General features: G+C 41.4%; 1 protein-coding gene across 1 annotated transcript in view; it reads left to right on the forward strand.

Annotated features, from left to right (window-relative positions):
• Window positions 1–5,509: 5,509 nt before the first annotated feature.
• The window catches only part of LOC103159270 (glutamine--fructose-6-phosphate aminotransferase [isomerizing] 1), a gene marked incomplete in the record, with an annotated part of 35,966 nt that continues 15,413 nt past the window's right edge, over window positions 5,510–26,062 (forward strand). Inside the window, 8 exon segments of the mRNA XM_035449040.1 lie at window positions 5,510–5,683; window positions 13,012–13,119; window positions 14,982–15,089; window positions 15,779–15,904; window positions 17,771–17,829; window positions 19,018–19,152; window positions 20,637–20,698; window positions 21,811–21,890. Coding sequence (XP_035304931.1) covers window positions 5,677–5,683; window positions 13,012–13,119; window positions 14,982–15,089; window positions 15,779–15,904; window positions 17,771–17,829; window positions 19,018–19,152; window positions 20,637–20,698; window positions 21,811–21,890 — 685 coding nt within the window.

Consider the following 26,062-nt stretch of genomic DNA (forward strand, 5'->3'; position numbering starts at 1 on the left):
CCCCAGACATCCTTGCCTCCAATTTTCCAATCCTGTTTCTTCCATGACCATGGCCATCTAGCCAAACCATCTACTGTAGGCTATGAAAGCCCCCAAGTTTTGCTCCCATAAAGCAGCTGGTTTGACAGGTGAAGTTAGGCTAAAGCAAGGGGCCTTGAAAGCTGTTTGTACCTAGAGTGTGTGTGACCCTTTCTACCATAGTCAAACTCAAAGATCCAGTTTTGCTCCCTGGGAGTTCTTCAGGGGCACATCAGGAAGGGTCTTTCTTGCTGGCAGGTAGAACCATGTGTAAGCCAGTCTTCTCTTCCTCAGTTGTTCACAGTCTACTCTCTTCATGGGGAGTTTAGACTGAGCGAAAGAAGGCGTTGCAGTCCTAATACACAGTTGTGTAGTCTACTTTATGTGATTTGTGCCATTGGGCTGCTTGTGTGATTTCATGTGGAAATGGAGTTGCTACCACACATGCCAAACATTATGGCTCAGTGGGTCAGGTTACACCTAGTGCATGCTGGGAAAGGGCTGAGTGCTTAGTGACCTGAGAGTGAGAGGGGTTGTCCTTCTGTATGCTGTGAATATATGTTTCTCTTACTGGTTGATGAACAAAGCTGTTTTGGCCAATGGACGGGCAGGATGTATCCAGGAGGTATAGGTGGAGCTACCAGACTAGGAGAATTCTGGGAAGAGGAACACAGAGAGTGACTTGACAGGGAGACACCATGTAGCTTACCAGGATTGAACCCAAGGTTGGGGGCATGCTGGCCATGTGCTCTACCAACCAAGCTACATCTGCAGCCTAGAGGCTGGCTTTTTTTTTTTTTTTTTTTTTTTTTTTTTAAGCAAACATGTCATGAAGAAGACTTAGTAAAGAACACCAAAGTTCAAGTCACCATCCTACTCTAGGACTCTTGTTCCTGCTTCTTCTCAGCAGGACCTCCTGGTGCTGCGCCAGCTGCTGGCAGTCCCCACAGTACAGGTGAGACTGTGCTCATGGTGACCAAGACCTTTACCAAGTTTCTACTTTTACACTGCTTCCTTGATGAGAGCATTGATCTTCTGTGATGGTTGTCTCATTGTCATGAAAGATGAGGATAGAGGCAGAGGGCCCTAGAGGAGGCCTGGTGAGGGCAAGGCAGAACTGATTCTGCCAGACATGGCTAAGTGCCACATGAAGTGAGGACCTTACCTGTCACTGCAGATATAAAGAACTAAGTGTTGTGGTGTATACCTGTAATCCCAGCACTAAGGCAGTAGAGGTAGTTCCAGGCTAGCCTGGGTTATACAGGGACACACTGTCTCAAAAAGAAAATTGAACAAAAAGCAAAATTGTTGAAGCTTGAGATGGTTTGAGGCTGTTTTATTTCTCAGAGAACTTCTAGGGGCTCAGGGTAGCTAGATTACAAGGCGCTGGAAGAGTTTGGCAGGGGGCAGTGACACAGAGCTGCTGGAGGTGTCTGGAGACCTGTGGGCTTCATGTGTATATGGGCTTAATCTTGTGGGGCAGTTACCCTGGAGCAGAGAGACACGATCAGGTCTGTATTTAAGGGCTGTTTTGGCAAGATTAAGCTGGGGCAGTCATGGAGCCAAAGGCCAGGGGTGTAACAATAAGTCTTTCTGCCAAGCCACCCGAGCCCTGCTTCCATGTGGCAGCTCTGCCAGGCTGCCCAAGTTCCACCTGCCACCACGTTAAGGTCCCAAGTAACAGAGACTTATATTAGATACAAATGCTGCTTGGCCAATGACTAGGATTTCTCATCTGTTAGCTCAGTCTTAATTATCATAAATCTATATATTTTATAAGACTTATCAAGGACACTTCCCACTGGCACCCTCTCTTGCCGGCGGATCACTCCAGAGCAGAGACCAGGAGGAAGAGAGAAGGGGCAACTGACTTCCTTCTTGCCCTTGCTTATATATGAGTCTCCCTACTATGTCACTTCCTGCCTGGATCACTACTTCTTTACTACATTTCCCAGAATCCTAGTCCCGCCTAACTTGCTGTCTCATTGGCCAAACAATACTTTATCATCCAATAAGACAAACACATACACAGAAGCACTTCCCCCATCACAGGGGTCTTTCTGTAGCTGTCTGTTGGTGGTGGCGGCAGCGCGGGCCTGTGTAATGGTGAAACCCAGGAGAAGGCCCTGGAGCTGGAGTTACAGACATTGTGAGCCACATTACTTGGGTGCTGGGACTGAACTCTGGTCCTTTGGAAGGACAGCAAGCACTCCAAATCTCTGAGCTGTTTCTGCAGCCTGGTGTGTGTTTTGAGACAGGGTCTCAGGCTGGCCTGCAACTTCTTTGCAGGATGATCATAGACTCCTAACACTTTGCCTCAGCCTGAGTTCCTGTCTAAGTGTTTTTCTTCTCACAGGCCTCGGGCTGAGTTTGTGTTTTTCCTTTTCTATTTGCCACCATCTTTTTTACCCATTGGGTACGATTTTCTACAAAACTGCCTAAAATTTCAAACATATATATCCTAGCACCTATCTTTTCATTTTATACAATAATACTTTTACTGATATTTATTGGAATTTGGATAAGGGGTAACAAAAATCACAAAGATGGGGAAGGTTAAAAATCTTAGGGCTATTTATATGATGGTTCATTTGAAACGTTATTTTTATATTTGTCTGTGTGCATGTGCAGGTGTGTGAAAGGCAGAGGATAAGCCTGGGGAACCAGTTTTCTTCCACCATGTGACTTATGTGGATAGAACTCGGGTCATTAGGCTTGGTAGCAAGTGTCCTCCAACTAAGCCACCTCACAGGCCCCTTTTCTTTAGACTCAGTGACCAGGAGCTCTTGTGGCCTTCAGTTTATGAAATTGCATAATAGTAGGGTCACAGCACAGAGCCACCAGATTTAATCAAAATAGACTCCTATGAAGAGAGGACAAATAAAACTGTGTTGGCTAGTCTTATGTCAGCTTGAAATGTTACCTGAAAGGGGGAAACCTCAATTGAGAAAATGTCTCCATAAGAGGCTGTACGGCACTTTTTTAAAAAAGATTTATTATGTATAGTGTTCTGCCTGTATATACCCCTGCATACCAGAAGAGGGCACAAAATCTCATTATAGATGGTTGTGAGTCACCATGTGGTTGCTGGGAGTTGTACTCAGGACCTCTGGAAGAGCAGCCAGTGCTCTTAACCTGTGAGGCATCTCTCCAGCCTCTGTAAGGCTTTTTTTTTTTTTTTTTTTTTTTCAATTAATGATTGGTAGAGGAAGCCCAGCCTATGGTTGGTGGTGCCACCCCTGGGCTTGTGGTACTGGGTTCTATAAGAAAGCAGTCTGAGCAAGCCATGAGGAGAAAGCCAGTAAGCAACACTCCTCCGTGGCCTCTATATCAGCTCCTGTCTCCAAGATCCTGCCCTGTTGGGAGTTCCTTTCCTGCCTTTCTTTGCTGATGGACTGTGATGTGGAAATGTAGGTCAAATAAATCCTTTCCTCCCCATGACTTGCTTTTTGTCATGGTGTTTCACTGCAGCAATAGAAACCCATAGACAAAAACCCTCCCTCCTTTCTCCTTCCTTCCTTAAATTTGTTCAGTGCTGTTTGGTTAGGAGAAAAAAATGCTTTCCATGGTCTCAGATGTTCAGATTAGACTCAGATGCCCTCTTTTCTTCACACATCGTTTAATTTCTCCTCTAGGCTTTATTTTTACAGGCCCAGAGGAGGAGGGGTAATGTCTCGGCTGGCAGATCGTTACAAAGCATTCTTTGTCCTGGTGGTTTAGTGAGCTTGTTCAAGGCTGGACTGGAGAACATTTGGGGCCTTTACAGTTTCCTTTCAGCTGGTGCCCAGCACCTACCGAGATAGCAGCAGAATGGAGATGGATCAGAGACTGAGCTAGTAGCAGGCAGAAATGGCAGGACACATTACTACAGTTGGAACGCTTCGCTAGTACTGTTGCCATTTTCTTTGTGGCATCAATAGGTTTATTGCCAGCAAACAAGAGATGCAAAGCACTTAAATCACACCTGGACTTTTGGCAGCAGCATCCTAGTAGTCTCCCAGTTGGTCTTTAGGCTAAGGTGTCTATCCAGGGGTCCATTTCTGAGAAATGCATTGCCCATTAACCAACAGTCTACTGTGTTAACTCTGCCAAGATCATCTAGGGACATGTTTAATGACTTGTAATAATGAAGCACTTTTAGATGAGAAATACCTTGACTACATTTTCTAGCCTGTATTTGAGGTAGGTGATGAAAAACTGAAAAAAAAAAAACATTGCTTACTTGCATCTATAACCAGTTGACAGTCAATTTCGTGCCTATGGCTTAAAAAAAAAAAAGAAAAAGACAAAAAACCCCCACATTTTTAAAAACATTTGGTTTTTGGTGTAAACCTGGCACACGTGTGTGTGTGTGTGTGTGTGTGTGTGTGTGTGTGTGTGTAGTAAGAAGACACCTTTGTGGTGTTCAGGGATGGGTCTCAGGCTTCTCGGGATTGTCCTTATTCCCTGAGTCATCGTTCCAGCCACCACAAGAGTTTTGATTCGCCACCTCTTGCTAGGGTCTATACTAGGCAGGTGTTAGTTTATTCGAAAACCCACTACTTCATATAGTAACTTAGAACTTAGTGGGGAGGGAGAAAAAGAAAGGCCGTTAACACAGAAGCTTATTGTTTGAGGCAGACCTAAGGGGGAAAAAAAAGTCGCTTTTAAAAGTGGCAGGGATGCGGGACTCTAGAGAGTAATGCAGGTTTGAATGTCGGTGCGGTCAGAGGGCACACAGGGCTCGAACGTGTGTGGTAGGAAGGGGGTACAGGCTGAGAGTGCTCAACAGCGGTCAGCACGCCTGCCCCCGTTGGCCCTACACATTTGTTTCCTTTAGAGCCACAACAGCGGGCTGATAACCTGGTACATTTGCCTGAAGGTACTATTTAAACCTTCCGGAAGCAAACGCCCGCTAACTTCTCAGGAACACGTCTCCTCTCTTCGCTCACTTACGGCATGAGCGATCGCGGGTGCACCGCGTCCACAGACGTCCTCTAGACCTCTCAGGTGGGCAGTCAGACGCCGCCCGCAGCTTTCCGAATCCAGGCGCAGCGCTGGGGCCCCTGAGCCAGGGCACCGGAGTCTAAGAACAGAGCGAGGGAGGCGGGGGTGGGGCGCCGAGCACCTTCGCCCGCCGCTCAGGTCGTCACCGGAAAGGCAGCCCTAGGGCGGCCTGCAGGCTCACACACCTCCGTGCCACCGCCCAGTTCCGGCCACCGTTCTTCTGGCACACCGACGCGTCTGTCCCAGGCTCTCCCTGGCTCTTCCTTCCGCCCTCCGGCTTTTCTTTTCTCTTTCTCTCTCCCCCCCCCCCCCGGATGCAAATAGTTTTGTAAACATTCCCACTCCGCCTCCACAGCGCGGCTCGCCCCGGGCGGGGCCAGGAACCTGAGCGAGCGGGAGCCTGCCACGTCTTCGCGCCCGCAGCTCCGCGCCTGCGCGCGGTCGGGCCTGCGCGTGAGCGGCGCGGGCGCGGCCCAATGGGAGAGCGGCGGCGGCGGCGCGCGTGGCCGGGGGCGGGGCGGCAGTTGAGGGACGAGCCGCGAGTCCGGCTGTCGTGTCTGAGCTGTCGCATCCCGGAGTCCGCCTCATCGCCGCCACCCCGGCCCGAGCTCGTCCTCCCTTCCGAAGCTTTCGCGCGCCCGACCGCTCGGCCCTCGCCCCGCGACCAGCATCATGTGCGGTAAGGGCCGCGATGGGGGTGTGTGGCGGCCGCAGGGCCCGCGCAGCCAAGGCAGGGGTGGGCTGCGCGAGTGTACGAGCGGCCTTGGGGCGGGGGTCCTGAGGGGAGAAGTGGCCTGTGGGGCGAGCGGGCGTCCTGAGCAGAGCGAGGGTCCCGAGGAGAGCCGCGATCTGGGGAGAAGGGCGTCCGTGGGGCAGGGACTCAAAGATGGGGGATTTCTGGGTCGAGGGGGCGGCCGGAGTTAGTATGCTGGGGACGAGGGGCCCGCCCAGGAGATTGTGGGGCCCTCGGGAGTCAGAGGCTACTAATGGGGCTGGGGAGGGCACCTGGAAGCGTGTCTGGGCGCTCTAGGGGCTCCTTTGAGTAGAGCTCAGAGGATAGATAATGTCTGCATTGTAGAGGAAGTGCGGGGCTGAAGAGTGTCGTCTGAGGAGGTATGGAGGGATGTTCACCGAAGGGTCCACCAGGAGAGTGAGGCAACCTGTGGACGTACAATGTGCTACTGGGGGGTTAAACTCATAAAATCAGCTTGCTAAGTGAGTCCTCTGCCCCACTAGCCACACCCCCAGCCTTTCAATCCCCCCCCCCCCGCCCCCGTCTTTTTCTTTCTGTAGCTGAGTCCTGCTGATAGTCTAGGTTGGCCTGGAATTCAGTGTCCTGCCTTAGTGTCCCAAGTGCTGTGATTTCAAATATGGATGACACTTTGCTGGTAGCATCTCTTGAATTTATCTTGCATTTTTTAAAATGCCTAATTATAGTCACTTTATTTTAGGAAGGCCTAATAGAACTCAAGTTAGAGCTCTGACAATGATAATGCACTTTAACTTACTGCCATTCTTAAGTCTCTCAGGAGGAACCATTACTAAATCAATAACTTGATAAAGTGGGCTCAGAGCTGATCTTGCCGGGCGGTGGTGATACATGCCTTTAATCCCAGCACTCGGGAGGCAGAGGCAGGCGGATCTCTGTGAGTTCGAGGCCAGCCTGGTCTCCAGAGCAAGTGCCAGGATAGGCTCCAAAGCTACACACAGAAACCCTGTCTCGAAAAACCAAAAAAATAAAAAAAAAATAGCTGACTTCATAATCAATTAACTTTTACTGTTTAACTAATAGATTGTTTTTGCAAAACATATACATTAGTTTAGAGTTGTAAGTAGTGAATTTTCAAGCTGGTTAGTTACTAGTGTGTTGTATTTGGTAGTTACGTACTTTTTCTTTTATCTTTTGAGATGGGACCTCATGCAGCCAGGGTTGGCCTTGAATTCACTATGTAGCTGGGAATAACCTTGGACTCCTTGATTCCCCAATGCTGGTACTAAAGGACTCTGCCACCACTCCCAGCTAATTAACTGTGTTTGATGAGTTGTATTTATTGTCAAGTGCCTGACATTGTGGTTGCAGGTTATTTCCTCATCTTGTTCCAGGAAGAAAAGTGTAAAACAAAAAGAAAATAGAAGTCAGATCTAGTTCATGAAGGAAGTCTTTGAAAGAGGAAATTGTTAGTTATAGTACCTACTGGTGTAGGACAGCTGTTAAACGGAGTTTAACACTGATTATGAAGAACAAACATGCTAGCACACATTTGAAATATTTCTAAGATCCTGCTTTTGAGCTCATTTCCTTTAAGTTAAAATTTAAAACTTAAAAAGATGAGAGGTTATTTTTTCTTCCATATCATTTTGTTTCCTTCCTTTCCCAGGACTTGATGTTTCTCAGGCTGAGAACTTCTGTCTTAGGGTTTTATTGAAGAGACATCATGACCATGACCATGACAACTCTTATTACAGTTTCAGAGGTTTAGTTCATTATCGTAAGGCAGGAAACATGGTCGTGTGTAGGCCAACATGGAGTTGAAGAAGGATCTGAGAGTTCTGCTGTTACAGGCATCAGGAGGAGAGAGTGAGCCAGTGGGCTTAGCTTGAACTTCTGAGACCTCAAAGCCCACCCCCTAGTGACACACCTCCTCCAACAAAGCCACACCTACTCCAACAAGGTCACACCTCCTAATAGTCTATGGGGGCCATTTCTACTCAAACCACCACAACTCCTGATATCCTATCTCAGCTTTTCAAGTACTGGGATTATAGGAATGGTTACCTCACAAACCTTTTAAGTTTTTAAAATTTTTATTAGAATTATTTTAATTTTATAAAATTTATTATAAAAACTTGCAAATAAATATCACATATCAAAATTAACGCTGCCAAAGTCTATATATCTCAATGAATTTCTATAGTTACAGTAGCCATTCTCCAGCTGTGAGGCTCCATATTAGATTTTACAGTCACTATTGAATATATTTTTATTCACTTATCCACCACCAAACCTGAAAAATCCATGACAGAACTAGAATAGCAATTATCTTAATGCTCTAATTGTTGAGATACAATTTTTAGGCATAGGTGTTGATTATTAGGCATAGGTGAGATTATTACTAATTACTAATTTCCTGCTACCTAATTAAGTTTTTCTGAAAGGTTATAGATTTTCAGTATTGTAAAATGTCAAAGCATTTTTAAAATATATAACTTTGATAATCAAATGTATTTTAGCAGCTGTAACTCTTTCCTTGGCAATCAAACAATTTAAAGACAACAATATAACATATAGTATCCAGACTCTGTATTTTCCATCTTTACATGGCTTTTTTATTATTCTATTGCTTTTACTTCGTTTTGTTTCTTTTTTCCTGAGACAGGGTTTCTCTGTGGAAATCCGCCTGCCTCTGCCTCCTGAGTGTTGGGATTAAAGGCATGTGCCACCACCACCCAGCTACTCTATTTTTTTTCTTCCTCTTTTTCTCTCACAAGCCTACATATATTTTAAACACACTGTAAACCTTCAGAGGTTTTTCTTCATTGGAATCTGTCTTTTAACTGTTAAACAACATGCTAAAATTAAAATGGCGGCTTTCTTAGCCACTGTTTTTCCAAGGAGCATGCCACCGGCTTGGAGATGTGGTCACTGCCTCTGCCAGCTTCGTGGAGCACGACCCCACATCAAAAGTCTCATACTCGACGGGTATTGGTGGTGCATGCCTTTAATCCCAGCACTTGGGAGGCAGAGGCAGGCGGATCTGTGTGAGTTTGAGACCAGCCTGGTCTACAAGAGCTAGTTCCAGGACAGCCTCCAAAAGCCACATACTCTACCGACTGAGCTATCCTGGCCTCTTAAAAGGAAGCCCTGCAGTTTTTTCCACTTAGGCTGAGTCAGGAAACATCTCCTAAGGAAACCGCTCAAGTCTCTGCTTGTCTCTAGCAAACAGAGCTCACCCGAGAAAATGCTGCTACAATGAAGTCGTGCTTGTCTCTGTTCTTTTGATGCTAAAATCCCTTTTTGTCCCGACCTGCAGGGCGTCAACCTGGGGCAAGAGAGTCAGGGATAGGGAATGGGGACAAGAGACGCAGAAAGAACAACCACAAGACAGGATTCTGATCAAGTGGCAAACTTTACTTTTCTCAGACTGGCTTATATAGTCAGCAGAGCAGGATATGAGGAGGGGCAGAATGGGTTGTTTGTGCACCTGGTGTTAGTATAGGCAGGCTATTAGGAAGCCACAAAGAGGATGTATGGCAGGGTAAAGAGTTCATGAGTAAGAGGTCCAGGAAGGGTTGCCCAGGTGACTGAGCCTGTGGGTGGAGGACTGGGTCAAGTTGTTTCTTTTCTTGAGCTGAGGTTCTAAGGAGCTGCTATGTAAAGGTTAATACACAACTATGTGGCTGGCCAAGAATGGCCTAGGATCTCATTCCAAGCCCTGAGATTTGGCTCCCAACACCTTTTTAAGCTTTTGTGAAGTTTACATGGTTGTTCGAAATACTATTGCCAGCTGCCCGGTTCTGCAGCCACTTGACTAGTCTTGGGAAGGAGTCTCTCGGCACCTGGACACTCATGGCTTTCAGTAACTGGCTGCTCATGGCAGCAGGTTCCCCTCTTCCTTTGTGAACTTCAGGGTGTGGGGTGATCCCATTCACTGACACCATTCTGTAACAATAAGTCTTTCTGCAGAGCTGCCCAAGTCCTGCTGCCATGTGGGCACTTTCAGCCAGGCAGCCCACGTTAAGGTCCCAAGTAACACACAGAGACTTATATTAGGTACAAATACTGCTTGGCCAATGACTAGGATTTCTCACCTGCTAGCTCAGTCTTAATTACTATGAATCTATATATTTTATAAGACTTATCTTATAGAGGATGCCTTCCGCTAGCTCCCTTTCTTTGCCGGAGGATCACATGGTAGCTCCAGAGCTGAGAGCAGGAGGAAGAGAAAAAAAGGAATGACTTCCTTCTTGCCCTTTTTTATATATGAGCCTTACTGCTATGTCACTTCCTGCCTGGATCATAACACTTCTTTACTACATTTCCCAGAATCCTCCTCAACTCCTAGTCCTGTTGGCCAAACAGTGCTATATTCAACAACCAATAAGATAAACATACACAGAAGGACATTCTCCATCAAGTAACTTTGACTCAATTTATTTGTATTCTTGTTGTTGTTACTGGTTTTTCAAGATAAGGTTTCTCTGTTTAACAGCCCTTCCTGTTTATGTAGTTAGCATTTATTTACTTTTTTTTATAAAGTAGTACTAGGGAATCAGGTATGATGCTTCACATCTGTAGTCCTAGCACTCAGGAGGCTAAGACAGAAGGATTGTAAATTTGTGCCAGTCTGGGCTACACAGTAAGTCCCTGTCTTGGAACTTGATCTGTAGACCAGGCTAGCCTTGAACTCACAGAGATCTGCCTGCCCCTGCCTTCCCTAGCGCTGGGATTAAAGGCCTGTGCCCCCAGTGCCTGGGTTTGTCGCAAGTTTTTTAAGCTTTTAGTTAGGAAACCTTTATCTTATTCATTTTAGCATTGAGCAAAATTTAGTGTTGTTTCTTGTGGCTTGGGAATTTTCAACTGTATATTTCAGGTTATCTAGAAAGTATTGAAGATATTATGAAGTGATTGATATCTCTTTTGGAGAGATAACTCAAGGGAGTTGCCTTCAAGGGATTGTTCTCTGGTCAGAGGAAACAGAAATGAATGCAAATATAGTGGCTGCAGGGTGCTGTCACAGTCCTGTCCATGGCAATCTGAAATTCATCAAACATAGGAGAGTGGGTTTTCAGGGTTGACAAGATGGTTTAGTGGGTAAAGGTGCTTGCTGCCAAGTCTGATGATCTGAGTTCAGTTCCCAGAACCCACATGTTGTAAGAACAGGAACAACTCCTGCAAGAAGACTCTTGTTTTCTGTCCGCCACGTTCACACCATGGCACACTCTGCACACACACAAAATAAATACAATTTAAGAATCTTTGGTGGCCAGAGAAAGCCTCAGTAGGTAAAGGTGCTTGCTGCCAAGCTGAACAACTGGAGTTCTATCTCTGGGACCCAAAAAAAGGAAGAGGACTGACTCTTTCAAGTTCTTCTTGACCTTCACATAAATGTGCATGCACAAATGTACACATGAATAAATAAATGTAATAAAACATTTTAAAATAGCTTTTAAGTAGTAATAGATTTTTAAAACAAGTGTTAATACTTCAGGTACAGCTTACTTTTGCCTGGGCATAATGGTACAAGCTGATGGTCCTAGGTTACTTGTGAAACTGCGTTGGGGATTACTTGAATCCAGGTATTTGAGCTAGCTAACAAAAACAAAAAATTCTGTTTTTGTAGTTAGCATTTCTTTACTTTTTTTATAAAGTAGTATTAGGGAATCAGGCACGGTGCTTCACATCTGTAGTCCTAGCACTCAGGATTGTAACTTTGTGCCAGTCTGGGCTACACAGTGAGTCCCTGTCTCAAATGGGGGCCTGTGAGATGGCTCAGACAGTAAAAGTATTTGCTGTGCAAACCTGACAACCTGAGTTAGATCCCCTGAACCCATGGTAGAAGAGCCCACTCCCAAGAGCAGCCCTTTGGTCTCCATATATGCACTGTGGCATGTACACACCTGCACTTAACATCGTATCTTAGAAACTAAAAATAAAACTAAGGTTTATCCAGCAATTCCACTAGTGGGCATTTGAGATGAAATCCATAAGCCAAAGAAAATTTCAACCCCATGTTTACTGTAGCACTTTCATAATACAAATCATGCTTTTAATTGGCAAATGGATAAGGAAAGTGCTTGTTTGTAACAATAGAATAATAGTCATAAAAACAGTGAAACCCTGTCATTTTCAGGAATGTGAGTGAAAAACCGCAGGATACATTGTTGAGTGAACATAATGACACATAATGACAAATACTTGTTCTAATCAATGTCACCCTTGTAGAAGTACGGAATAGAAAAGGGTTGGGGGGAAGGACTTTAGAGATATAAAAGGGTGAAAAGACCTACCAGGAGTCACACTCTAAAGACAACTGATTCTCTCCCTCAGAAGCCTTAGCTCTTCAATTAGGGGCGGGGCTCATGAGCCCCTTCCCACTCCATGTTAGAACAGGCAAGCACATTTGTTGTGAGTTCATGAGTTCAGAAGTCCTGTCATGTCCTGAAGACACTTGGCTCTGGTCCTTTTCTACCTATGGCTTCTACAGACTTTCCTCTTCTATAAGTACCTGAACCCGATTCAAGACATTTTGAGGCAGCTATATACTTAGATTTTTTATTATTAAATTATTGTGTTGGGTTGTAATTGAATGATAGAACACTTAACTCACATGTAGTCTCCAGCTCTGGAAAAATAAAATAAAATTGTCACCAGGTGGTGGTGGTGCATACCTTCAATCCCAACACTCAGGAGGCAGAGGCAGAGGCAGAGGCAGAGGCAGAGGCAGAGGCAGGTTTATCTCTGTGAGTTTGAGGCCATTCTGGTCTACAGAGTTCCAGGGCAGGCAGGCTTGTTAAATAGAGAAACCGGTCTCAAAAAACCAAAATGAAAAATTTAAACAGTTTATCCCTAAACATTATTGATAGTGGAAGTAAACAGTCATTTTAACTCTATAGGTATAGGAACTATGGTGGCTTAAAATACTTACTAGAAGGGGTGTGTGTGGGTTTGTGATTAATGTAATGGGATATAGGATATAGCCCACAGATTTACTTAATTTTTAAAAAATAAATTTAGTTGACAAAATGGCAGTTTAGGAGGTAAATGATTAGCTTTATAAGCTTCGTTAAAAATAACTAGACATTTATTTGGACATATTTTTGTTAATCTTTTATGTTTATTAAAAGAAGATCCTCTTTGAAAAAGTTCCATGGGCTCTAAATAATTTGAGATGACGGTTTATTTCTTTTCTAAAAATGAACTCTAGCTATATATTTTTGCATAGCCTAAATATAATTAAATCAGGTTTGATTCATTTGAGTTGCCTATTAAATATTTATTTTTTGCAGGTATATTTGCCTATTTAAATTACCATGTTCCCCGAACAAGACGAGAAATCTTGGAAACTCTAATCAAAGGCCTTCAGAGATTGGAGTACAGAGGATATGATTCTGCTGGTATTTTCTTTAAAAATATACTATGGGATTTGCATTGATTCTTGACTCTTAAGTAGTATTTTAATTATTTTTAGGAGACTTAACTCTGTGTTTGCTTTGTAAATGCAGGTCATGTCTAAAGGGTTTCCTTATGTCATTTCAACAGTATTATCATTTATGTGGATATTGGCTCTTACAGTAATTTCTTTTGTAAAGAATGATGCTATAGGGCTGGGGTTGTGGTTTACTTGTTAGCATACTTGAAGCTTTGGTTCATCCCTAGCACCATACACACAAACTGGGTTTGATGTTCATACCTGTAATCCAGCACTGAGGAAGTAGAGTCAGGAAGATAAGTTCAAAGTCATTCTCAGATACCTACTAAGTTTGAGGCCAGCCTGGACTGCAGGAGACTTTGTCTCATAAAACAAAGCAAAAGTTGACTATGAAAACATAAATCATGGGGGCTGGAGAGATGGCTCAGTGGTTAAAAGTACTGGCTGCTCTTCCAAAAGACCTAGGTTCCATTCCCAGCACCCACATGGCTGCTCACCAATCTCTGTAACTTCAATTCCAAGGGATCCAGTACCCTCATATAGGCAAATCAATATACATTAAAAAAAAATAAATATTTTTAAAAACCATAAGTCATAGGACATTTTAATGAGAATAAGCTGTAGCACACCTTACCTAATAAATTACTTGTTGTTTTTAAAGTGTTTATTGATTTTTAAAATTGTGTGTGTGTGCATGAGCGAAGGTCCTAGAGCTACATGTGGCTGTGAGCTGCTGGAGATTCAAGTTTAGGGTCTTGTACATGCTGGGTAAGCACTCTGCTATTGAGGGATATCCCGAGCCAAGATGCTCTGTTTATCTAAATGACAAGTTAAGTAAAAATGACTTTCTGGCAGAGTCAGTTTGACTCTAGCTCCTTGTGTTGGGATCCACCGGAAGCTCCTATTCCATGGTTCCTGGAGTGACTCATGAGCCTCATCAGAGAATTGAATGCATAGCACTGTGATTCACTACAGCAGAAGGCTCCAGATCTCAGTCAGGAATGGGAACAGGTGTAGGATGAAGTCTGCAGGAAGCAGGCTCCAGCTTCTACCAGGCCTCTTTTAACAGGGTATACTCAACTTCCCTAGCAGCAGGCTGAGGTGGTACATGTGGATGCTGTCTACTAGGTAAGCCTCTGATGACTCAGGGCCCAGAGCACAGTGCCCAGCACCTGCCAGCAGTTCATCCCAGAGGGACACACTGTTTTCATGTGTGAAATCTAAAATCCTAGATGCAAATCAAGGGCCAACCTTAGTCTTTCTAAGGATAGCAGTGTTGGTTTCTCATTTCCTGTTTTAGTGGTGTGTTAAGTAATACCTAGTCCTGTTCCTTAGTTGTTCAAATTCTCCAATTTTAGCTTTTCCAACAACATATCTTCTCATAAGAATGCTGATTATGTTTTCTGTCAGCTTTGGAGGCTCCTTTTCTTATGTCTTAAATAGTAATGCTCTTGAAAATTTTTTTCATTTTGATTATCATTAGTCTTTGTCTGTTTTCTCAACGGACTGTTAGACAAGAATTGAGCTCTCTTAATCCCTTTCCTGACCTTCCTTCTCTTCCCCTCTTTTCTGATGCTGGGTTTGAACCCAATACCTGCTAAATACCACTGAGCTGCCCCAACCCCAGCCTTATTTTCATTTTTTGTTTTAAGCAACTGTCACTTAACACATAATAGATTTTCAGAAAGTCTACTTGGTAAATTAATTATTTAGATGAATATATAATTACCCATTATTATTATTACTAGTATTATTTTTGCCTCATATTGGTGCTCTTAACAACCAGTTTCTCAGTGTTGTTTTTTTACCTACCTCTTACTCATTTAGGTGTGGGACTTGATGGCGGCAATGACAAAGACTGGGAAGCCAATGCCTGCAAAATCCAACTCATTAAGAAGAAAGGGAAAGTTAAGGCACTGGATGAAGAAGTTCACAGTAATGTACTTAGTTTGATTTTTCCCATTCTCTCCTTTTGTGGAATCCATTTTGAGGAAGACTTAAAGGTTGAAGAGAAAGAAGAAAAGTGATTTTGTTAACGGCTTAGATTTAAATTGTCTCTGAGCTTCAGAAATGATCATAGCAACTAGAAAGGAAATTAGGTACAGTGGGTTTAGGGCAAGCTCAGACCTCTACATGAAGAAGCTTCAGAAGAGCCATCCTGAGGGATAGGCCTCACATAGGTAGCCTGCTCATATGTCTCCACTTGGCATGGTTTTTACTTTGCTTGATAATGACCCCAAATGGGAGATGCTAATGCTGGTTTGCTGATCTGCTAGAAAATCCAGAAGGTGCTTCTTGTGAAGGGAGAGGGTGAAAGTTGTTAATTAACAGGGAAAGAAGGAATATCAAATACTGAGTCTGCTAGGAGATATGGTAAGGATGAACCTTTTATCTAAAATTGAGAAGAAAAAACAAGTTGGTGCTAGCGCTGCTGTCACGTCTCAAGCAGAAAACGCTATGGCCACAGACCATAATGACATGGTATAGGAAAACACATGCTATGCAGTTGTAGGCATTCAACTTGAAACACAAACATTGTCGATGGGGATGCTGGTGTAGTTATATTTAACATAACTTAATCTGTAGCATTATCAAATGCTAGTTTTAAATTTTATCTTTTACAGAACAGCAAGATATGGACTTGGATATAGAATTTGATGTACATCTTGGAATAGCTCATACCCGTTGGGCAACACATGGAGAACCTAGTCCTGTCAATAGTCACCCCCAACGTTCTGATAAAAATAATGGTATGAATAGCTTGTGCATACTTGGAAATGATCTTAGTGGGCCAGTGATGGGAGGAGAATCAAGGTGCTAATGTTATTTTAATTAGATTCTCATTTTGAAATTTCAAAACATAGTCAGGGAGTATATAAAACTTGATCCCATCACCAAACTTCAACCCTCCTCCTTGTATAGGTTATTTTAGAATTCCAGTAATAAAGATTGGTAACTTTAATATGCCAATCGTTTTATCTTTATCTTGTAATTTAATGTGTTGTTTATCTGTAAGTTTCCTGTGGTCTAGGTATTACTAATTTCATCTACTACTGTTATGTTATTTAGTGTTTCCCCATGTCTTCAATTTTTTTCTGTTTTGTTTGTTTTTTTAACATGGTCTCACTCTGTAGATCTGGCTGGCCTTGAACTTGCATTGGTCCTCCCTTCCTTGCCTCCTTTTTTTTTTTTTTTTTTTTTGAGACAAATGTGAGATCTTTCAGTATACAGAACATTTTGAATGCTGTAATATAAAATTAGATTTACATTAGATGTGGTTACACATGCCTGTTGTTCTGGTTATGCAGGAGGCTGAGGTAGGAAGAGTGATTAAGTCTAGGAATTGAGACCAGCCAAGGCAACAAAACCATTGTATTTAGTAATAATTATTCTTTCTTGTTGTTGTTTAGACAGGGACTCACTATGAGGCCATGGCTGGCCTGAAACTCACTATGTAGGCCAAGCTGGCCTTGAACTCAGAAATCCTCCTAACTCTGCCTCCTGAGTGCTGGGATTGAAGGCATGTGTCACCGTACCCAGCCATAATTATTCTATTGATTTGTGAATTTAAAGCCACACTGTATACTGTCATGGCTGCACATAATACTGTTAATTCTTGGTTATCTATTTTTAACATTTTTCAGTCATCATTTAATAAAAAATAGATGAAATTGATCTCTCATATTTATTTGCTCTTGGAATGCTACTTTGACATTTTCATGTGACATTCCAGGAGTCATCTGGACCTTACATAAATCAATTTATAGAACTTGGTAATTATGTAATTATGAGTTCTTAGACTTTATTTAGTTTCACTGTGATTGTTTTAGTTGTAAAAGACTTCTTTTTTTTTTTTCTTTGGTTTTTCGAGGCAGGGTTTCTCTGTAGCTTTGCAGCCTGTCCTGGCACTCGCTCTGTAGACCAGGCTGGTCTTGAACTCACAGAGATCCTCCTGCCTCTGCCTCCCGAGTGCTGGGATTAATGGCGTGTGCCACCAACGCCCGGCTGTAAAAGACTTCTTTTTAAACTTAAGCAAAGAATAAATGAACAGAGACTGAGAGTGATCATGTAGAGTAGCGGTTTGCAAGTGAGGAAACAGGTGCAAGAGACTTGCTCTGCTCCTTTCATTCTCTACTGTTAGGGTAGTAGTTGAGTGTAGCAGAGGTCAGAACTGGTACATTTCCTCATGGACGTACCCACTAACACTGTGTGCATCAGCACAGGAACAGTGCTGTTGAGTTGTCCGATGGCAAGGCACAGTAAGAAGCATATGACCTGGAGGACACTCACTAGTATACTAACTTTTTGAGAAGAATCTACTCACCATCAGATGTGGTAGTGTGTGCCTGTAACCCTAGCACTTGGGTGACAGAGCTGGAGGGTTTCTACTAGTTCAAAGATAGCCTGGGCTATATAGGGAGACCTTGTCTCAAAAATATGAAATAGCAGGACCAGGAGGTAGTTTAGTGGCAGAGTGCTTGCCTAACATGTAGGAGGTCCTGGATTCAAACCCCCAAAACAAAAACAAAAACAAAGAAAATATAAAGGAAAATCTGTCCACAATCATAGCATTTATCAGACTTCTTATATTTTGTCAATACTTTAATGTCTTGTAGAATTTATTGTTATTCATAATGGAATCATCACCAACTACAAAGACTTGAAAAAGTTTTTGGTAAGTAAAATGACCCCAGAAGACACCATCTTTGAGAATACTTCTGAGAGTCAGGGACGTGCAACATTTCTTTAGACTGCTCAAGTAATTCCCAAGATAATCACAGGGTGTATGGCCTATTGTATTTCTCTCTGTTGACAGTGGAGCAGCTCTGATTTCTTGTGGGGTCATTTTGAGGGCTAACTGTGTGCTGTACTGAGACAGTGCCACCTCAGCTTTGTCGAGTTTCTACAGTGATGGGAACTCTCTGTACCTAACATAGTGGGAGCTGTGCATATGGGACTCCTGAACTTCTGTGACAGAGAAACCTGATTTTAAATTTAAATTTACATGGCCATGTATAACCAAAGACTCTTTACTCAACAGTTGAGGATCACCAAAGAATTGTTACTCATTATGAAACTAGTACTTTGAATATTATATATTCCCACTATATTTTAATTATTTATGATTTAATTCATATGAGGTATATATGTTAAGTGTATGGAGTTGTACTCAATAACATTTTGTTTCTCTATAATCAGACTTTGATTAAAATTAATCTTAAATTAATTGAATCATTTATTAAACTTATTATAAACTAATTTTAACTAAATTAATATTAATTTACATTTTGTGTAAATTCAGTATGAGATTCAAAAAAAAGTTAGTGATTTGTAAGATTTTAGGGGCTGGTGAGATAACTCAGTGTTTGCCACTGAAACCTGATGGCATTGAGTACATTACCTGAAACCCACATGGTAGAAAGAGAAAACTGATTCCTCAAAGTTGTCCTCTAACCTTCAAACACACACTATGCGCACACATATTATGTGCACACATGCAATTAGAAATTCATTTGGTTTTTGGGCAAAAAATTCTAGAAAATGCTTGCATGGGGGCTAGAGAGATGGCCCAGTAGTTAAGAATATTTGTTGCTCTTGTAGAAGACCTGGATTTGATTCTCATTACCCAGATGGTGGTTAACAACTGTCTGTAACTCTAGTTTTAGGGGATCTGATGCCCTCTTCTGACCTCCAAGGGAACCAAACAACATTCATGCACAGGCACATATGCAGGCAAAACATCCACACATAAAAAAATATAAATCTAATAAAAAATCTTAAAAGACTAATATAAAGGAACCATTAAGTTAAAAAAGATTTGAACATTGTGTTTATTTAAATGTCTTCTTTTTTCTACTTGCAGGAAAGCAAAGGCTATGACTTTGAATCTGAAACAGATACAGAAACCATTGCTAAGCTTGTCAAGTACATGTATGACAACTGGGAAAGTCAGGACGTCAGTTTTACTACCTTGGTGGAGAGAGTTATCCAACAACTGGTATAAAACCATATTTTTTAAGATTACTGTTTAGGATTGGGATAATGACTCCTCAGTAAAGCACTGGCAATGCAGGTTTGAGGACCAGAGTTCATATTCGGAACACCCACAGAAATGCTGGGTAGATATGGAAGCCTCTTTGGAGTGCCAGCTCCCAGGAGGTGGAGCTGGATTCTGGAGCACGCTGTCTGGTTGGCTGCACTAGCTGAATCTGCAAATTCTGGGGTCATATGAGAGACCCTACCTTGGTATATAAGGCACAGAGCAATCGAATAAGAATAAGATATCCAGCATCAAACCTCTGGCCTCTACCTATACTCACACATGTGCCTACACACCCACATCTATAACAACCATGTGTGTCCACACACATACTAACATGCATGTCCAGTACATACACATGTGCAAAACAGTTATGCTAATTAATGCTAATCAATAGTATAATCAATATAATGCTAATCAAATGCTAATCAAATAATTTTCTTAAAATGAGGTTTGATGAGCAGGTACCATGCTGATTCATTTTTTTTTAATTCAAAATACTCTAACAATAGACAGCTTTATTTATAAGGTATTTTATTTTCAGCATCTGGTGCGTGCGTGTGTATGTGTGCGGGTGCTTACACCTCTGTGTGTACATGTGTAGACTCAGGTATCAGTATTAGTGCCTGTGGAGGCCAGAAGAGAGCATTGAACCCTCTGAAGCTAGAGGTACAGGTGACTGTGAGCTGCTCAGTGTGGGTGCCGGGAAACAAACTCAAGTCTTCTTCAAGAGCAGCATTGCTTTTAACAGAGAGCCATCTTTCATTCATTCATCCATTCATTTGTTTATTTATTTGGGTTTTTTGAGACAGGGTTTCTCTGTGTAACAGCCCTGTCTATCCTGGAGCTCTCTATGTAGACTAAGCTGGACTTCAAACACACAGATCTACCTGCCTCTGCCTCCTGGGTGCTGAGATTAAAGGCATGTGCCACCATTGTCTGGCTTCATCCCATTTAATAATTATGATTGTGTATATTGTTAAGCCCTAGACTGAGGGCAGAAAGAGTGGAGATTAGTAGTGGAATATGATGATGAGGGCCAAAGATGGGTTTTGGTTATGGAGTCTGGGATCTTTTTATTTCTGACCTCCTGAACAAATTAATAGTCTGAGAGATATGTGTCTGTTGAGAAATGTGCTATGCACACAGGTGACTTTCCAGGTGGACTGCCTTTAGAAGCAGTGTTTGGAAGTAAGCTTGATGGTAAAAGTTAGTTTGTTCACACCAGAGCTCAGGAATCAGTATCTACCTAAAATGTGGACTTGAATGTTAGGGGGATCTTGCTGCAACATCTAAAATGGTGGCTTGTTTAAGAACAAAAACTAGTTCAAAAAACACTGCTGTGAACAGAAGTGTCCATGCAGAAGCCGGTATGTTTTAAATGTTTTTATGTTTGATAATTATTAACAAGGAATATTGTTGATGTTTCTTTTCCTCCATAGGAAGGAGCTTTTGCACTTGTGTTTAAAAGTGTTCATTTTCCTGGGCAAGCAGTTGGCACAAGGTACAATAGATTTAAGACTAACAATAACATGCACTTTGAAACATTCGGGTTACAGGGTAATTCTCAGTAGCTTGTGAATGGCCCTTTACTGTTTTCTTAGAGGTTTACCTTAGAGGTTTATTTCTATATACTCCTTTCTTGTACCATTCTTTAACAGAATCTCATAGTAAAGCAAATACACTTTGGTGTTGTGATTTGTCTTTGGTGAGCACAGTAGCTCTATATGAATTTGGATATGGAATATTCTCTAATTTCAGCTCCAAAGCATTAACTTTCTCCATATGTTTTGGAAACATTCCACATTCTTAAGTAATTGTACCACCACTGGTTTTGCTAGATTTTTGCTAAAGAGTTTTATAAATGACCGTTAAGTTCTTAGAGCAGAAGAACAATTTAAAATGCAGTGTTGTAAAATATAAGTTGGTGATTTTTTTTTCCACAATAGGTCAGATTGCAACTATTTGAGTTTGTTGGGCCATATAGCCTCTCTGTCAGCACTCAGAGTGCTGGCATGAAGCAGCTGCAGAAGAAGGGCTTCACTGTCTCAGCAAAACTTTAATGTAATTGTAATTTGCAAGTTGAAAACGGTTTATTAGAAGTACTCAGGTGTGGCCTAGGGACTCAGTTTTCTAATGTAGTTATTTTATTATACCTGAAGTTCAATTCAGTTTTGATAGCATGTTATAGATATGTATATGTATGATACATAAAATACATTAAGTATAATGTATATACAAGTATATATATATGTGTGTGTGTGTATATATATATACATACATACATACATACATATATATATATATATATATGTAACTCATATTTTAAAGCATTGTATTGTAAATTGTCCTTTTAATGTGAAGTGGAATTTTCATTCATTTATACACAGACACCAACATATCCTTAGGATCCTGCCTTCAGATTTAAGATATCCTTCTGTTAGTAGATCTCAAATGTTCTTATTGCTCTAAGAACATCATGATCATTTCTAAATTAAATCACTTGAAGAGCATTACATTTCAAATTAAAATGAATTTTGAATTCATACTTAAATTTTGTATTGTTAGTACATAATTTATACAGAAGGTTTGATTGTGACTCATCTTGCATTTCAGGCGAGGGAGCCCCCTCTTGATTGGGGTGCGGAGTGAGCATAAGCTTTCTACAGATCATATTCCAATTCTGTACAGAACAGGTAAGCTGTTGCATTACCTTGTAAGGACAGTGCAGCTGAAAACCCTGTTCTATACGCTGTGGTAATGGCTGTTTAGTCAGATCTGTGTGTACCTGTGCATACAATTGCATACTTGAATGTAGACATGAAAAACTTGTTGTGAACACTGACAAGAAGAATTTTTCTCTGTTGTGCATCCTTAGCTAGGACTCAGATTGGATCAAAATTCACATGGTGGGCATCACAGGCAGAAAGAGGTGGGAATGCACTCTGCATGGATGGAGGGATTTCACCTGCTTCCCTTCATTTACTAATTCTTTGTTTTTGAAGTGTACAAAGCTCTAAAAATGCTTACTTTGTGGGGAGATGTTTTGGCATTTTTCTAATTTGCAGAATATATTTTGTCTGTTCGCTTTTGCCATTTTGAAATTTGCATTATTTCATAACTGTTTTCTTAAAAATGAGAGGTTTGTTGAATATCTAAAATCTAAGGCCTTTTTTGTCTCTCCTGTTTCAAAATCGTATAGATGCATGCTTTGATTACGGAAGGAACACTGAACTAAGCAGACCCTTCCTAAGTGATTTAGCCTCACTTTTAGCTAAGCTAGGTTTAGATGGTCTTTATTTAGTGCATGACATTTTGCTTTTAGATTTTGATTGGTTTCATTTTAATTTGGAGTCATATTTTAGTCTTTTGTTTGGGTTTTTTTATTATTATTATTCATTGGTTCTGGGATGGGATTCAAGCCCAGAGTCTTAAACACACTAGGCAAGTGTTTTACTGCTGGCTTGTATACTAGGCTCCCCGGTTTTGTTTTTTAAAGATTTATTATTTTTTATTATATGTAGACATGTATGTCTGCATGTGAGTATGTGCATGACAGAGAAGGTACCCTGGGAGGCCAGAGGCATCAGATCCCCTGGGGCTAGAGTTATATATTGTGAGCTGCCTGATAGGGGTTCAGGAAACCAAGCCTGGATTTTTTCTGCAAGAAAAGGAAATGGTAGTAACTGGTGAGCCACCTCTCCAGCACCAATTTATTTCTTTCCTTTTTTTTTTTTTTTTGAGAGGAGGTTCATAGCATACACTACACTCAAACTTGCTGTGTAGCCAAGGCTGACCTTTAACTCATAATCCTGCCCATGTTCTTGAGTGCTGCAGTGTGCCCCACACCAGGCCAAAATGGAGTTTTTAGTATGTTTTTATGCAAACTCTGAACCATTTTATTGAATTACACAGAAATAAAAACAACAATGTACTTGTTATTTGTTTACTAACTGTTAAGAACTTTCCATGTATAAGATAGGGGACACCTGGGTTCAGAAAATTGAAACCTGCATTATTAATATGTAATTCTTGGCTTTTTGAACAAGTTATAAAAGAATGCTGAGCATGTTCATCTTTGGGTGACTGCTCTCATGTTTGACATGGGAAGAAGATTATTTCCTTAAACAACCTTCAGTGCTTTATGCTACTTTTTTTTCCTGCTGTAATACTTTTTCCCCAGTCCATTCCAAAAGAAAGAGTAGTCTACCATTAGCTAACTTACTAGCTGGTTCTACAGTTCTAGGTTCCTGTGACAGTACTGCTTGTTGTGTGTCATAAATGCTATCTTGTAGGCTATTTTAGGTGGCTTTTGGAAATAACAATAATAATAGAAAAAATTGTGTGAGGTCTTCAAAAGTTGGGAGAAACATTATCCTGGGAGATGACACTTGATCCCCATGTTTCTCTAATTCTAGTAGGTAGATGCTGTGGAGCTCAGTGCCATGCTGTCATGAGAACAGTCTTGGTGGAAGGGCTCTAGAGATAGATTTGGGCTTGCTTTCAGGCTTTTGCCATTGTCTCTAAGTTTGTCACCTCTTCCCACTGAAAAATGGGTGATACTGTATTTCATTTTAGTTGAACAAGAGAATCGTCAAATGGAAAAGAATTTTATAGACATTTATAGGCAGTGATGCCTCTGCTTCTTTTAAATACTTCAATCAGATATACTTCTGTTATCTTAACAACGAAGTTACAAATATTTGGAGTTATACTCAACTTTAGGACATTTTAGAAACAAAGCTGGTTGCATGTTTTAAATATTGGTTCTGGGCTTTAGTTCTATTTGATTTTCAATTTAGATTGTGTGTTTTGAGACAAAGCCTTATTATATAGCTGAAGTTAGCCTCAAACTTTTCATTCTACTTCCGAGTACTAGGATTAGAGGCTTGCAAATGTGATGGCAATCTTTTTAGAAACAAACAATTCAGTGTTTTGTTTTTTAAGAATTATTAAACATTTTTTTGAGATTTTATTTCTTTTCTTTTTAGTAAGTGAGTGGTCAGCTGCATGTATATGCACCACACGTGTGCAGCCACCTGCAGAGGCCAGAGGAGAGGGCTTGGATTCTCTGGCTCTAGAGTTGCAAGCAATTGTGAGCTACCATGTGGACATTGGGGATCCAACCCAGGGCCTCTGGAAAAGTAGCCAGTGCTATAACCAATGAGATCTCTCTCTCTGTAGCTCTTACTGACCTAGGACTGACTATGTAGGACAGGCTGGCCTTGAACTCAACAGAAATCTGCTAAACTCTGCTGTATAAAAGTTGTGTGCCACTTAGCTCCTTGGTTTAAAATTCACTTTCTGATGGACAGTTTTAAGATTTTTGCCAAAAGCAAGTAGCTGTAAAATTAGCATTGCAATGCAGTCACTTGGTGCATTTGTGAGCGATTGCTACTTTTTTATGTTGTGTTTAAAAGTTTGACTGCTGTCTCTGCTTTTGAGTTTGGCTGGGAAGTACTATTTTGGTTTCATGCTTAAATCATTCCAGATAGCCACAGGTAGAACTTGGATGCATATTTCTAAGAATAATTATCTAGTCATTGTTCATACATTTTAGAGGATGAGATATGAATTTGTGCAAGTAACTTATAGTATTCTATGGATATTCTGCCCTTGGTTTATAAAGATCTACTATGCTCTGGCTTTGGAGAAAGGACATAGCTGTTCCTGGTAGCACAGTCTGGCCTCAAACTATGTAACTGAAACTGGCCTTGAGCTAATCTTCCTGCCTCTGACCTCCCAGGTACTAGAACTATAAGCATGGCTTTAAATTAAAGAATTTGTCATACCAGCATATTTCCTCATTTCTGTGTTAATTGTGAATTAGCAAAAAGGTAAAACAAAAACAATTATTACTGATGAAGAACTAAGTGCCAGAATTAAAACGATACTGGAAATGCACTACTGAGACATGAGAGATTCTTGGCTTATAGCATTACCTGTGTCTAGGTGCCATATTGGCACATCATGGTTAAAGTGGCATATGTTTTGCTTTTTAATTACATTTCTTTAATCATGTATGTGTATGTATGCAGTACACATACTGTTCATACCACAGCATATGTGTGGCAGTGAGGGATAGATTGTGAAAGTTAGTATTCTTCTACCATGTGGGACCTAAGGAGTGAACTCAGGTCTTCAGGCTTAGTGACTAGTGCCCTTACCTGCTGAGCCATCTCATCAGTCCCCTTTGCTTTGATTTTAATTGAATATTATAGGCCTGATTTGCTGTGCTGACTTGCTTTTAAAAAAATCTCAAGAAATTTTACTAAAAAATTAACTTGGCACTAGTCTGCCTTTCCTTCCTTCCTTCCTCCCTCCCCCCCTCCTTTTCTTTTATGTTGTTGTTGTTGAAAGATTACACATACAGTGTTTTGCCTGCAGGCCAGATCTCATTACAGATGGTTGTGAGCCACCATGTGGTTGCCTTGGATTGAACTCAGGACCACTGGAAGAGCAGTCAGTGCTCTTAATCTGTGAGCCATCTCTCCAGCCCCCTGCCTTTACTTTTCATTGCACCATATTGATTAATTTTTTAGGTTTTCTTAATTTAAATGTTTTGTTATATATTTATGAATGTTTTGCCTGCATGTATGTATGTGTATCACAAGTGTTTCTGGTACCCAGGGAGGCAGAAGGAGTCTAATTCCTTAGAATTGGAGTTATGGATGGATGTGAGCCACCATATGGGTTTTATGAAACAAACTTGAGTCCTTTTGTGGTAGCTGTGAGTTCTATTTATCTTTGTCTTACTTAGGGTTTAATTGCTGTGAAGAGACACAGTGACCACAGAACTCTTATAAGGAAAACATTTAATTGGAACTGACTTACAGTTTCAGAGGTTTAGTCTATTATCATCATGGCA

This window comes from Cricetulus griseus, chromosome 8 (genome assembly GCF_003668045.3).
Source record: "Cricetulus griseus strain 17A/GY chromosome 8, alternate assembly CriGri-PICRH-1.0, whole genome shotgun sequence".
In the NCBI taxonomy this organism is placed as follows: domain Eukaryota; kingdom Metazoa; phylum Chordata; class Mammalia; order Rodentia; family Cricetidae; genus Cricetulus; species Cricetulus griseus.